Source organism: Panthera uncia (assembly GCF_023721935.1).
Source record: "Panthera uncia isolate 11264 chromosome E2 unlocalized genomic scaffold, Puncia_PCG_1.0 HiC_scaffold_19, whole genome shotgun sequence".
Taxonomy (NCBI): Eukaryota; Metazoa; Chordata; class Mammalia; order Carnivora; family Felidae; genus Panthera; species Panthera uncia.
The window spans coordinates 11,879,684-11,894,573 of record NW_026057588.1 but is presented as its reverse complement, the minus strand read 5'-3'; the positions used below and the strand labels follow the sequence as shown (position 1 = coordinate 11,894,573).

The 14,890-nt window shown below is 49.2% G+C and overlaps 1 protein-coding gene and 1 long non-coding RNA gene across 4 annotated transcripts; one reads left to right on the top strand and one right to left on the bottom strand.

The window, feature by feature from the left end:
* Positions 1-71: 71 nt before the first annotated feature.
* LOC125915768 (uncharacterized) lies at positions 72-7,375 on the bottom strand. 2 transcript variants are annotated; one of them, XR_007455736.1, is made up of 3 exons: positions 7,232-7,375; positions 6,677-7,070; positions 72-160 (listed from the first exon to the last, which is right to left on the bottom strand). It is a non-coding gene; the product is annotated as an uncharacterized LOC125915768 (long non-coding RNA). The 2 variants fall into 2 exon arrangements; XR_007455735.1 differs by having other exon boundaries at positions 73-306.
* Positions 7,361-10,706, top strand: TEX101 (testis expressed 101). 2 transcript variants are annotated; one of them, XM_049621758.1, is made up of 6 exons: positions 7,361-7,468; positions 8,037-8,138; positions 8,265-8,408; positions 8,526-8,720; positions 10,029-10,157; positions 10,316-10,706. In XM_049621758.1, exons 2-6 carry the CDS (start codon positions 8,075-8,077, stop codon positions 10,525-10,527), a joined length of 744 nt encoding a protein of 247 aa, XP_049477715.1. In that variant the 5' UTR covers positions 7,361-7,468; positions 8,037-8,074; the 3' UTR covers positions 10,528-10,706. The 2 variants fall into 2 exon arrangements, with proteins under 2 accessions (XP_049477715.1, XP_049477716.1); XM_049621759.1 differs by having other exon boundaries at positions 7,380-7,468; positions 7,905-8,138.
* Positions 10,707-14,890: the final 4,184 nt, after the last annotated feature.

Below are 14,890 nucleotides of genomic sequence, written 5' to 3'. Positions count from 1 at the left end.
AGTACCTGCAAAGCCAGACCGAGGGGTCGGCCTGTCTCCGGAGGGCAGGGGGCCATGGAGAGTTGCCGAGCAGGAAGGGACACTCCGCCAAGGAAGCTTTCTGACCGCCCATCGCTTTTCCAGTTGGACATTCTCATCTTCCGGTTGCTCCGTGTTTGCTCTGTGGGGTCATACGAAGGAACCGGCTGACACCTGCACCAATACATTCACCACCGTTGCCGCAGGAACGGTGCCACAGCCACCGCACCCACCAATACTGCACTTTCTGCTTCTGTCACTGCCACCACCAAGTGATCATTTGAGCAACTGTGAAATGATCATAGGACTGGCGTTACCTGTGCTCCATCGGACCCCCGGTCGAGCTCTGCCTGTGCTTCTTCCGTGTGGTAGAATCCCCCGCCCCGAATGCGGATTTGTTTCCTGATCCTACTGATTGTTGAATCGGTCACGGTCCCAGAGGGAAATGAACGGTACAACCCCAACTTGGGTGATTTGAGCAGAATTTATTAAAGAGACTGCTGCTTACAATGGTAAGGCTGGATCCAGGGAAACACAAAGGATGGGCAAGAGTTGGGAGCAAGCCTGTATTTTAAATATGTTGTCTGCTGTGACAATATGTAACAAAGAGTCAGGACCACTGAGAACGTAGGTCAGGTTGCGCACTGCACAAATGCTCTCCATCTAGGGGACGCGATGCACGTCATAGATATATAACCTGTATGAAAAGGCTCAATACTGAAACGGGGAGAAAGCTCCCTTCTACATAAATCTGCCTCTGAACATAAGGCCAAGCACCCTCATGGCGTGCTGGTAAATGTTTAACTGCTTCCCTGAGGGGAGAAATAAAAGCTCTGACTTGTAGTGTTTGCCTATTCCCATGGTGTAAATATTCCCACCATGACTGATTTCAAGTTACCACGATGTCACAGAACAGGGAGTTGGGAAGAAATGCCCTGTGGCAACCATCATATAATATTTCTACTTACAGATATAATAGATTTATAAAAATAACCTCAAGAACATAGGTAATAGGGGTGCCTGGATGGATCAGTCAGGATCTCACAGTTTCGTTCGTGAGATCGAACCCCACATCAGGCTTTGTGCTGTCAGGGACCCTGGGCTCATGACCTGAGCCGAAACCAAGAGTCAGATGCTCAACCAACTAAGCCACCCAGGTGCCCCTAACTATGTAAGAGTTTTAATTGAAGAGGTGAGTGTGTTTTCTGTAGCTATCTCCTGACACAGAGAGCTGGCATTTTATAGAATTCTCTTTGGCTCCTTGAGTTCCAGAGAGTTCCGGAGATTTGCGAACACTTCACTCAAAGAACCTAAGGTCTGAATTACCTGAGGCCAAAGGGGAATGAATTCATTGACGCCCCTTTGCCCTCTTTACTATTAAGAATTTCCACGGAGTTTTTGATGGTTTTAAAAACGGAACCTCAGGAAAGATCGACTGTTACTTTATTGACATCAGTGAATAAAGTTTTAAACCCACACTAACTCTGAATGCCTCCTTTTGTGTTACTTGATATAGAAGTGGGTCGGGGCTATCTTTACATGCCAAAAATGAATTTAAAAAGCCACAAATAAAAATGCCATGCTACCTGACTGGGGTTAAGCAAGCGGATACATACAAGCAATTTACTTTAGAATGGGGGAGCGGGGGAAGCCCCTTATCTAAGTTTGTGAATTCTGGTACAAACCTAAAAAACCTTCCAGGGGGCTATATGCAGAACAATATCCAAAGCTCACACAGAAAGGAAAACATTCAAATTCCAATAAACCAGAGCATACAGACCTCAATGAACATATAGGACATTCAGTAGAGACCCCAGAAAAGTTATACCTTAGGAGTAGGGCTAAACTAGTCTATATCCATGCTAAAAAAATTTAAATATTCTACACTATTCTGTATTACATATTCTTAAATCTTTCCAGATAGTAGCAATGAACAACTGGAAAGTGAAATATGTATTTTTTAAATACCACTTGCAGGGGTGTGGCTGGCTGGCTTGGTTGGTGGAGCATGCTACTCTTGACCTTGGGGTTGGGAGTTCAAGCCCCACGATGGATGTAGAGACTACTTAAAAATAAAATCTTAAAATAAAATAAAATACCATGGGGCGCCTGGGTGGCTCAGTCGGTTAAGCGTCCGACTTCAGCTCAGGTCACGATCTCACGATCTGGGAGTTCGAGCCCCACATCGGGCTCTGGGCTGATGGCTCAGAGCCTGGAGCCTGCTTCCGATTCTGTGTCTCCCTCTCTCTCTGCCCCTCCCCTGTTCATGCTCTGTCTCTCTCTGTCTCAAAAATAAATAAACGTTAAAAAAAAATTTTTTTTTTTAATAAAATAAAATAAAATAAAATACCATTTGCAGGGTGCCCAGGTGGCTTAGGCGGTTAAGTGTCTGACTCTTGATATCGGCTCAGGTCATGTTCTCATGGTTGTGGGATTGAGCCCCACATCAGGCTCCGGGCTGAGTATGGAGCCTGCTTGGGATTCTCCCTCTCTCCCTCTCTCTCTGCCCCTTCAGAGAGGAAGCATATGCAAAGGGCCTGAGATGGATATGTGCCTGCCATGAATCCAAGGAACAGCCCAAAGACCAGTGTGGGTGGAGCAGAATGAGGAAAAGCAGGGCAGAACATGCAGATGAGGAGGTAGGGGAGGCCAGATGCGGAGAACCTTCAAGGCCATTTCAAGTATTTAGAATCTTTCCCTCCCTCCCTTCCTTCCCTCCCTTCTCCTTCCTTCTTTCCTCCCTCCCTCCCTCCCTCCCTCCCTCCCTCCCTCCCTTCCTTCCTTCCTTCCCTTTCTGTAAAATGGGAAAATCCATTGGAAGGCTTTAAACAGAGAAGTGACACAATCTGGCTTATATTTAAACAGATCATTCTGATACCAGGTAGGGAATAGATCACCGTGGGGCAGGGGGAGGGCCTGTTGCAATACTCCAGGTGAACAATAGTGGTGCTATATGTGTTCTTAAAAAGAGGTCCAAGTTCCCTTTTATTTTATTTTTTTAATATTTTTTAAAATTTTGGGGCGCCTGGGTGGTTCAGTCGGTTAAGCGTCCGACTTCGGCTCAGGTCATGATCTCGCAGTTCGTGGGATCAAGCCCTGCGTCGGGCTCTGTGCGGACAGCCCAGAGCCTGGAGTCTGCTTCGGATTCTGTGTCTCCTTCTCTCTCTGTTCCTCCCCTGCTCACCCTCTGTCTCTCTCTCTCTCTCAAAAATAAATAAAGATTAAACAAAATTTAATATTTTTTAAAATTTTATTTATTTTGAGAGAGAGAGAACGAGCAGGGGAGGGGTAGGGAGAGAGAGAGAATCTCAAGCAGGATCCATGCTGTCACTGCAAAGCCAGATGTGGGGCTCAAACTCACGAAACCGTGAGATCATGACCTGAGCCAAAACCAAGAGTCAGACGCCCAACCGAGTGAGCCACCCAGGTGCCCCCAAGTTCCCTTTTAAATCCAAGATTGAGGGACTCTGTGGTCAGGTCACCTGGACCGTGACTCGAGAATATGATCACCTTTGCAAGCCTGGAACCTGGAGGGACAGACATGGGCTGATCGCAGATGCTTCACTATGTCACGGTTCAAAGATTTCAAAGATGGGGCAGAGCTGCAGGCAGGTGAAATCCCGAAGCACCCCCTCAAAATCAGACCTAGTGCCTGGAAGCTGTCTCCTGTCACTCATCTCACAATGGAATCGGGTGAAAGGCTGGGACAGGAAGGGATGATCTCTGCACAGTCACCCACTGGGAGGCACTACATACATCCTGTGTTCACAGAACCTTGAATTCAGCTCACTGCTTGCTGGCTGATTTGGGATCCCCGAGCGCAGCCCCTGGGCCCCTGACTTGCTCCAGGGATGCCCCCTTGATCCTATGTCTTCACGCCATCCCTCACCAAGGCAGCTTCCTTGGGAGGCAAAGCCTGCATCGGGAATGATGCTAAGGCAGAAGGAATGACAAAACAGCACTGGGACCCCCGTGGAGCGCTATCTCACCCTCAATCACTTCGACTGCAACACAAATCGAACAGTCTGAGATAGCTTGAACTGTGTCCCCCCTCTTCCCAAATTCATATGTTGCGGTCCTAACCCCCAGGACCCCCAAAAGTGACCTTATTTAGAGACAAAGTCTTTACAGAGGCAATCAAATTAAGATGAGGTCATTAGGGTGGGGCCCAAGCCAGTATGACTGGTGTCCTTTTTAAAAAAAAAAATTTTTAATGTTTATTTATATTTAGAGAGAGAGAGAGCAGGGAGGGGCAGAGAGAGAGAGAGAGAGAGACAGAATCTGAAGCAGACTCCAGGCTCTGAGCTGTGAGCCATCAGCACAGAGCCTGATGCGGGGCTCAAACCCACGAACTGTGAGATCATGACCTGAGCTGAAGTCAGACGCTTAATGCTGGTGCCCCATGACTGGTGTCCTTATACAAAGGGGGAAATCTGCACACAAACACACATAGAGGGCAGAGGATGTGAAGACACAGGGAGAGGACAGCCAACCACAAGCCAAGAAGAGAGATCTGGGACAGATCCTTCCCGCCCACCCCTCAGAAGGAACCGACCCTGCCAGCACCTTGACTGTGGGCTTCCAGACTCCAGAACTGTGAGAGACAATACCCTTCTCCAAAACCAAAGCCTCCCAGGTGGTGGCACTTAGTTACTACGACCCCAACAAACAAATTCCCAGGCCAAGAGCCAATTTAAGATGATGTTCATGACAGAAACTAGAAGCCAGCTGTGGAACCGGGACAGAAGGCAGGACAAGTGCTAGTCAGAGGGATGGGGAGGGATGAGGGCACAGAGATAAGATTCTGGAGCTCGAAGCAGGTGGCTGTGTAGCTCCCAACCACCCTCTCTGCCCTCTGGTTCCCTCTGACCCCATTGGTCCCATACTGGCAGTTGTGACCGAACACTGGGACCCAGCCCCTCCCCCGTAGTTACACAGTGCTGCAGGGAACCGGAGCACTGTTAGAGACCGAGAGCTGTGAGCACTGGAGCCTGAGTCCTGAAAAGATGGGAGGGTGGCTCAGACCCCCAGGGCCTAAGGGACAGGGTCCTTGGGACCAGAACTACCTCTTCATATTTATATTCACTGTCCCTAATGTCTTCATTAATAACATATTAGTAATTATATTTAATACTAACTGACCCCAATTGAAAGTTCTTAATATATGTTTACATAAAATTAAGAGCTTTTACTAACACCATTCTTACTGAGGCATTTTCTCTATTAAAAATAAATATTCATGGGGCATCCGGGTGGCTCAGTCGGGTGAGCATCTGACTCTCGATTTCGGCTCAGGTCATGATCCCAGGATCGTGGGATCGAGTCCTGTGTCGGGCTCCACGCTGGATGTGGGGCCTTCTTAAGATTCTCTTTCCGTCTCCCTCTGGCCCTCTCCCCCACTATCTCTCTCTCTCTCTAAAATATAATTAATTTAATTAATTAATTTAAAAAGTATTCATTTATATAGCTTTACTTCCAGAAATAGTACCAATCCTGAAAGTTCACAAAGGGTACCTTATTTTTATGTTACATTTAGATGCTGAGAGTTGAGGTGGGTAGTGACTTGGGTTTCTGGGTCCAGGTGACAGTAGGCTGGGGGCAGGACCCCTGGGTCTGAGGGAGGAGGGGCTGGGGGTCTGGACTCCTGGGTCCAAGGGAGGAGAGGGCTGGGAATAGGGACCCCCAGAGTCCTGAGAGATGAGAAAACTCGGGGCGAGGCATCAGGGACCCCGTGTTTGAAGCGAATTTCTTGCTATCTTTTCTCTTTGCTCCTGGGGGTGGGATCAAAACCACAGTAAGCACTAAAAACTGCTTATCTCATAAGTCTGCTCCTTGTTAAAAGGCATCAACCAAGACGGTCCCTTCGTTTACTCTAAGAACCGCCAAATGTTCCAGGGTATTCCGACCAGACAGTGTGGACAGAATAGCCAGGCTCCCCACCATCATAACAGACAGACCTCCTCCCCTGAAATCTGTGGACTCTACCCCCAGACTGGTTGCTGGGGCAAGGCTGGGACTGGCCATGGCCCTGCTGTAAGGTGCTTTATTCTTCCTGCCTCCTAATGATCCCAACCCAGCCTGTCCTGTAGTCCAGGACTTAAAGGCATCTGACACCTAATTATTTCTCATCCCATGAATCACATGCCTCTTCTTAGTGTTTTGAACGTTAAAACGTGAAATAATTAGAGCTACACTATAACTTAATGGCAGCTTTTTTTTTTTTTTTTGTCCTGGATTAATCTTTGAAAACATTTTTGGGGGTGCCTGAGTGCTTCAGTCGATTAAGCATCCGACTCCGCTCATGTTGTCATCTCACAGTTGGGGAGTTGGGGCCCCACGTTGGGCTCGCTGCTGTCAGCAAGGAGCCCGCTTTGGATCGGCTGTGTCTCTCTCTCTACCCCTCCCCCACCCCCCCAAAAATAAACAAACATTAAAAAAAATTTTTTGGGGGGTGGTTTCTAAAAGGTCAGAATACTCTTCCTAATCTAGACAAATTGTTTTCGCTTCACATTTGCATTAACTGTTCCTAGTTGTTTCAGTTCTCATTGTAGTATTTTCTCGATTCAAAATAAATACTCACTTACAGAAACAGCACCAAGTCTGAAAGCACAAAAAGGGCACCTTTGCTTCTTGTTACATACATATCTGGAAAGCTTACCTATAGACGAAATAGAATTTTCAGCCAGGAACAAGAAATCTGAATGAAAGGCACGTCTCAGTCGTGGCAGTGGCACGGCCACGCGGGTCGGTCATAACGGCAATCTGCGCCTTCAGAGTTGAGGCTCATGCACACATTCGGGGATGCTGGAAGGAATCCTGAAGCCGGCATTTCTCTCTTCGGCCTTCCAGAAGGCCATGGAGGGGCCGGTGCTGTGATGCGATCAGAGGGAGCCGCCCGGGCTGGGCAGGAACCACTGCAAGTGAGGGTGATGAGATCACGTTGCCTCCCAGTGCCTATGGCCACCGGGTGGGTGCTGGGGCAGGAGCCAGACCATTCGGACAGGGAGAGAACTTCAGTGGGTGATGGCCAAGGGTCTGACCTCCTAGCCTGGCTGGAGAAGCAGAGATGAAAAGGGTCAACGAGGCCACTTGAGGACGGGCTGCCCACCTTGCCTCGCACGACGCGTACCACAAACACCAGCTACGTCCCTGGGCTCACACCCCGCCACCCGCCTCCCGTTTGCTCGCCGCGCGCCAGCCTGCGCCTGCGCACCTCCCAAGACGGCCTCTTCTCCGGGGCCAAGGGGGTGCGGCCTTGCTTCGGGTTCATCCAATGAGCTCATCAGATGCTTTCACATCGACCAATGGGGCTTCGAGTGACCCGCTGGGCGAAGCTGGCCCCGCCTTCCGTGCCTCCGAGAGACAAAACGAAGGCCAAGTGGAACGAGAAAGCCGTTCCGGGCCGTTCCTTCGGCTGCTTTAGGATTCTTGTGAGATTATCCAAAGCCAGGTGGAATTGGGGTCCCTTAAAGAGAAAAAGGGGGGAGGGGGGCCTGGGGATCCTGGGTCCTGAGGAAGGAGGAGGGTGGGCGCCAGGACTCTTGGGCCTGAGAGGGGAGGAGGCTGGGGGCCCTGCGGGAAATGGCGGCGGCTGGAACCCAAACCCCTGGATCCCTAGATAGAACCGGGCGGGGATCTCAGAATCCCAAGTTCGGGGGGCGGGGACTGGGGGCTGAGAATCCCCGGCCTCGGGAGAACGTAGGTTTGAACCCGGCCTCCCCAGTGTGCGGGAGCAGGGGCCTGTGGGCCGGGACTCCCGGATCCCGTGGTTGGAGGGCACTGGGTTGTTGACGTCCTCTGTCCTCGGGGGACAGCTGTTTGGGTCGGAGAGTTGCAGCTGCGGAAACTGAGGCGCAGTGAACGCGTTATGTGGTGCAAACTTGCAGGCTCGATCGGGACACGCCGACCCTGGAGGTCACGGTCTTCTGTAGCGCAGACGTGCCCGTACTTGCCAGACGGTCCCTGCAATCTCGTTTTCTGTGAGGCTGAAAAGCCCCCTCGTCTCTGTCAAATCACAGATCCTGAGCCGCGCTTCCAGCCCTCTCTAAAGGACGCCATGGGTACCCGTCGTGCCCAGAGTTTGTTGTTCCTCCTCCTCCTGGGAGCCCCCTCCTTGGCCTGTAAGAACGGGGGGGCCGGGAGGGGGAGAGCTGGTTCACAGGGGATGGATCGCTGGTAAAGGAGGGCTGACGGGGGGGCCCCACAGAGAAGAGCAGGCGCTCACCCAGATCTCCTTTTCTCCCCAGCAGTGCAAAACTTACATTGTCACAAGGGCGTGTTCACCAGTATAGAAGAGGACCCAAGCAGTATGTTTAACTGGACCACGGAGAAGGTTGAGAGTTGTGAGGGCGGGTCATTCTGCCAGGAATCCCTTCTGATGGTCAAAGCAGGTGAAATGAGAAAGGGCGGGAGGAGGGGTGAGTATGTCCGGGTCAGTGCTGCTCCCACCCACTCCCCGAAACCTCAGGCCCACCCTCCGCTTTCTTCCCCACCCCGTCTCCTAACAGGGGCCAAGACCGCAGTTTTGGCCACTAAGGGCTGCATCTACGATGGGACGCAGGCGGTGACGTATGTCCAGCACTCCCCACCCCCAGGCATAATCACAGTCTCCTACACCAGCTATTGTGAGGATTCCTTTTGCAACGGCAGAAAGGACCTCCAGGAGCTCTGGAGGCCGGCGGAGACCCTAGAATCCTCGAGAGGTGAGAGACGGGGACTCGGAGAAACTATCTGAGCCCCTGCAAAGATGGTTTTGCCTCCTTTTTCTGTGTCCTCATTTGGCTCAGGCCCTTGGGGGGCCACACACAGAAAAAGAACCTCAGACCTTCTGCCAGGCTTTTTCTAAATGGTTACCTTGGGGTCTAAATGGTGCTCGGAGCACCGGGACGTCAACGAAGGCTGGGGTATAAGTTGGCTTTTGTGTTTGTTTATTAATTTTTTTTAATGTTTATTTATTTTTGAGAGACAGAGAGAAACAGCGTGCGAGCGGGGGAGGGGCAGAGGGAGAGGGAGACACAGAATCTGAAGCAGAATCTGCAGCTGACAGCTCAGAGCCCCATGAGGGTCTCGAGCTCAGGAACAGTGAGATCATGACCTGGCTGCTTAAGCGACTGAGCCACCAGGTGCCCCATGGCTTTTGTATTTATTAAGCAATAAAGTGTCAGTGGAGGTTTCTGAGCAGGGTGGGGTGGCCTAATCAGTCTGGCAGTTACTGCTTCCCCAGTTCCCCAGTGTGGCCACTGTGGCCAATGTGGCCAGGGGCCTATAGCAATCTGGCCCTGCCTGCTCTCAGCTCACTTCCTTCTCTCTCCTCCCCCTTTACTGTGGTCCAGTGGGGGGAGGGGGGCTGGTATTCAAAATGCTTAAGTGTAGATACGGTCCTGGCCCAACCAGAATGGGTGCTGGCCATAAAGACGGGCCCAGCCCTCCTGTGCCTACCAACCGAATGCCAGCCCTGCAGTGTCTCCCAGTCCCGGAAAGCCACCCGGCTGGCTCCCACCTCCGGGCCTTTGTCCTCGCCGATTCCTTTGCTACCCCACCCACCCCTCCACTTTCACGCAGCTAACTAACCTCTGTTCACCCTTCACCTCAACTCAGGTGTCCGCTCTGTGAAAATACTCAGCAAATTGTTCCGGAGAGTTAGGTTGTCCTCCATTCCTTTGCCATGATACCTTGGACGCAGTGCCTACTGAGATGTATTATAATTCCTGTCACATCCTTCTCCTTCTAGACAAGGGTCCTCGATGGCAGGAACCGTGTCCTTTTCATCTCTGTCTCCACACCCAAGCACACAGTTTGGAAGTCACGTTGGATGGGTTCTGACAGCGAAGAAAAACAGTTGGAGAAGCCAGCGGCTGGGGGAGGGGGGGGATACGGGGTGGGGGGAGGCTGCAGTGATAGGTCGTGACTGCTGTGGTGTCAGCAGCAAAGACTTGGGAAAGGGAGGGAAGCAAGAAGAGACAACTCCAGAGGCCAGACACACCCTGATTGTCCCTCTGTTTCCCCTCCAGCTCCCAGTACATCAGTACCCTTCTACTGCCCAACCTGTGTGGCTTTGGGGACCTGTCTGACTGCTCCTTCCCTTCCCTGTCCCAATGATACAACTCAGTGCTACCAAGGAAGACTTCAGATCACTGGAGGTAAACTGAGCATCTGGTGGTTTCAGAGGCTGGAAACCCAGACATCTGAGTGCATCCAAGAGGTTCTGATACTCAGGGTTCTAGGAATGAGGGAGGAATGATTCTTCTCTGATTTCCCAAAACATCTATGTGTCTCCCCGACCTTTCTTCTTCCACAGGAGGCCTCAATTCTTTTTTGGAGGTGAAAGGTTGTACATCCATAACTGGTTGCAGGCTGATGGCTGGGTTCTTTACCATAGGGCCCATGTGGGTGAAGGAAGTTTGTCCGTACCAGTCTCTCCCTCAACCCCGAAAGACTGAAAATGGGGCTACCAGGCTTCCTGTTTCAGTTTGGAGGTTCGAGCTGCTGCTGCTGCTGTTACTGCAATAACTAACTTGTCCATTGTTCCTGTGGAGACACTTCTGGTCCTGGATCACAGGACACCTCTTTTGACCGGGAGCCTTCTGACTGCTGGTCACCAACAAGTTGAGATTTGAAGAAAGGAGCGTTCTTGTGGTTGTATTTTATATTTCTAATAAAGTTTCTACTGTAATTTGTGTATACCTCAAGCCTAGAAGTGGAATTTTAGTGCTGAAAGGGCCTTTAAAATTCATCGTATCCAACCCACACGTTTTGCAGAAAGGGAGGCAGAGATCTGGAAAACTTTAGTGAGTTTCTCACACGGATGTAGCTCTGGGCAGAGCAAGACCAGAACTTTGATACTTCGACCTAAAGTCTGGTTTTGCTTTTGCTTTATTGGTCACCTTCTCTTGCTGGCTGGGCAAGAGATCGGCATCAGACTCCTCCAGAGCACTCCCGGCCCAACCTTACGGCCACAGTTGGCTGTTTTGGTTCTAACATTTCCCTGGGAGGTATAGCAGTTTGAAAAATCAGACTCCAAATTCTTCCGTTACATAATGGGCCCCCTCTCCTATGTCCTGTCTCTTGCCCCTTTACATCATCCCTTCCCTTCTCTGCTGCCTACGTGATCATCCTCAGTGGGCAGAGGGAACGCAGGAGGCAGCTGGGGCCCAGCAGGGTATGAGGACTGGGGGCCTGGGACTCTTAAGACTTGTTTTGAGCTTCTCATGCTTGTTTATTTATTACTCAAGAACACATAAAACCCATCTTATAAAAGACTCCAATGACATAGGAGCTTATAGAGAAAAGTAAAAAGGTGGGGTAAGGGTAAGGAGGAACAGATATTTATTGTTTTATTTGAATAGCTTTATCGAGGCTTAATTGACATAGTCAATTGCACCAGGGGTGGAAGGAGACTTAATGTGAACGATTGACCCCTCCCACAAAGGACAGGGGAGTCTGGCCATAGTATAGTCCAGCCAAGTTCTTTCTAGAAAGTTCTCTGGTTCTAAACCAACTCTTTTTGAGTTAGAGCCCCACTCCAGCTAATTCATTCTTCATCTTTGTCACTAGGCCTCCAGCTCCCCATTGTGTCAGTTTGCCAGTTTGCAGAAGAAATCACAAACAACTCAAATTTGTTCATGAGGGGACTTAAGAGTTTCTGAACGATAAGTATTCAGAGCCATGGCTGGCAAACGCCATCTAGAACAAAAAAAATAAAAATAAAGAAAATAAAAAACAAAAAAGCCAAGTAGACGTTTCCCATAGGACAATGGCTTTCTGATGGCACTGAAGACAGTTACAGGAGAAATCCCTGAGTGGATGGAAGAATGACACCATTTTCTAAAAGCTGGCCTGTGGATTATTCTGGTATCTTGCAAATTATATGTATCATATGCCACAGAACTTCAGGCAGCATGAGCAAATTTCTCAGGGCACAAACCCAAGTGTGTAAACTTTCCAATAACATATTTAGGTAAATATACATAATATAAGAATATTACAATATATTATTTATTTTTAGGATACCTTTGTTTATCACGATCCCTCATCCAACCCAGCGGTAGGCAGAAACTCAACCAGTTTGAATAAACTCAGCCGCCCCGGGGTTTTCTCCAGTCACTTCCAATTTCAGCTCCGTCAGTTCAGGGCTTTCTCCCTTTCTACCCTCCTCACCCAGGGCGTGGCTACAGGGCTGGTGGGAAGGAGGTGACGGTCTGGTTTTCGCCTCTCTGCTGCTCATGTCCAAGTTCCTGCGGTTGCCTGGCAGCTGGCTCTCGTTCCTGTTGGTGCCCACCGGGAACCTCCAAACCTGTCTGGGCACCGATGGGCACCCACGCGGGTCCCCTCGGCTCTGTCATCCCTTTCGGCTACATCGGGGTCTCTCCCAACGGCTTTCGAGTGCCACTGCGGTGCTTCAGGAGCATAGGAAACTTTCGGAGTGGTAGGTATGTCCCTAACCTTGACTGTGGTAAGAGTAGAGCTTTCAAGGTATACACAGGTCAAAAGTCATCGAGTGTTATGCTCTGAATATATGCAGTACACTGCTTGGCCATCATGCCTCCATAAAGTTGTAAAAACCAAAAGGAAAGCAAGCACAAACCGTCACACGGTAATAACAGTTTGTTTCTCAGTCCTTCCTTAAATTACCATTTCTTGACAAGTGAGAGCAGAGATGGAGGAGAGGGCTGTTACACCAAGAAAATTAACTCTGTGTCCGCTGGCCTGCCAGATGCCAATCCATCCCGTTCCTTCCTACCGTCCCCAGTGAGTCAACTGGCTTCTTCTCAACACAGGAAAATCTCCCGGATGTTCTCCACTTCTCTGCTCTCAAAGCCAGCGTCGGCCTGGCCTCGGGAGGCGACCACAGCTCGCTCTCCGCCGAAGGGCTCCCTTCTGTGAATCGGCAGCACTTCCTTGCGTCGATTCCTCCTTAACCTTCCGTCGGCCGTGGGGAACACTGCGCGGTATCTCGGCATTTCTTGGTGCCGTCCCAGAACTGAAGGTCCTCCACGTGCTCCCACATCCTAGGCCAAAACCGTAATCTCAACGTGTGTCTAGCCTGAGAACGTGGAGTCTCTGGTCCTAATCAAATATCACTCGCCGGTGTTTTGCTTCTGTGCCTTCAGCATCACGCGATCACATGCTACTTTTCCTTGTCGTCAGCACCAACCAATCTCCTTTAAAAGCCCCTTCATCAGGGGCGCCTGGGTGGCTCAGTCTGTTAAGCGCGACTTTGGCTCAGGTCATTATCTCATGGCTCGGGAGTTTGAGCCCCAAGTCGGGGCCTCTGCTGTCAGGGGTGGAGCCCATTTCGGATCCTCTGTCTCCCTCTCTCTGCCCTTCCCCCGCTCTCGTGTGTGCACACACACGCTCTCTCTCTCTCTCTCAAAAATAAACATTAAAAATTTTTTTTAATTAACAAAAAATTGAAGTCCTTTCATCAGTTTATAACTTCACACTTGCCCACTGCCTTCTTCTCCATTATTTACTGTTACTACTCAGTTACCCGGCCCTCTCTCCTTAACCACCTCCCCTCTACTGACCTTTTTCTTTCTGTCCTCTTCCTCATTGTCATCACGAGTCCAGTGAAAATACTGTACCATGGAATAGTACTTGGCAATGAGAAAGAATGAAATCCTGCCATTTGCAGCAACGTGGATGGAACTGGAAAGTATTAGGCTGAGTGAAACAAGTCAGCCGGAGAAAGACAGATGTGATATGTTTTCACTCATATGTGGATCTTGAGACACTTAACAGAAGACCATGGGGTAAGCGAAGGGGAAAAAAACAGTTACAAACAGAGAGGGAGGGAGGCAAACGACAAGAGACTCTTAAATACAGAGAACAAACTGAGAGTGGATGGGGAGGGGGGGAATGGGGAGGGCGCTTGTTGGGATGAGCACTGGGTGTTGTATGTGGGTGACAAACCACAGGAATCTACCCCAAAAACCAAGAGCACACTTCACACACTGTATGTTAGCCAGTCTGACAATAAATTATATTAAAAAAATAAAAATAAAAAATAAATATGGAAGGGGCTGTTAAAGTAGAAAGAAAAGAAAAGAAAAAAGAAAAGAATGTACCAACCTTGAAATGTCAATTAAATGCCTCCCACATTGAACAACTATAATATAAAGGAAGAGAGTAATAGGATCTGTATGGTGGTAAAATTTCCACATTATGCTTGAAATGGTAAAATTCTGATTCTAGAGAGATTGTGAAAAGTTAAGTATGAATATTCTACTCCCTTGAGCAATCACTAGAAATATGACACAAGGTTAATTATTAATGACCAATTATTATAAAAGACCAGTAAGTTAAAATTACAAGAGACCTATTATTAAAAGATCAATAATCAGAATAGATTAAAAACATGAGCCAACCATAAACTGTCTATAAGAAATCATTGCAAATACAATGATGCAGGTAGGAGAGAAGCAAAATGATAAAATGCTACACTTGTACTTCTACCTCAAATGGAGTAACAGGGACTGGATTTATTTTCCTACATAAAATAGCCAAAAAAGCAGAGAAAATACATGAAATAATAATTTTCTTTTTTTTTTTTAATTTTTTTTTTTTACGTTTATTTATTTTTGAGACAGAAAGAGACAGAGCATGAAGGGGGGAGGGGCAGAGAGAGAGGGAGACACAGAATCGGAAGCAGGCTCCAGGCTCTGAGCCATCAGCCCAGAGCCCGACGCGGGGCTCGAACTCACGGACCGCGAGATCGTGACCTGAGCTGAAGTCGGACGCTCAACCGACTGAGCCACCCAGGCGCCCCAATAATTTTCTTTTAAAACATTTTTTTAGTGTTTATTTTTGAGAGAGAGAGATAGACAAGAGAGAAATGGAGACACAGAATCCGAAGCAGGCTCCAGGCTCTGAG

Coding starts and splice junctions, on each gene's coding strand:
- TEX101 (XM_049621758.1), top strand. CDS start 8,075: ATGGGTACCCGTCGTGCCCAGAGTTTGTTGTTCCTCCTCCTCCTGGGA. Junction 8,721..10,028: donor GACCCTAGAATCCTCGAGAG/GTGAGAGACGGG, acceptor TTTCCCCTCCAG/CTCCCAGTACATCAGTACCC. Junction 10,158..10,315: donor AAGACTTCAGATCACTGGAG/GTAAACTGAGCA, acceptor CTTCTTCCACAG/GAGGCCTCAATTCTTTTTTG.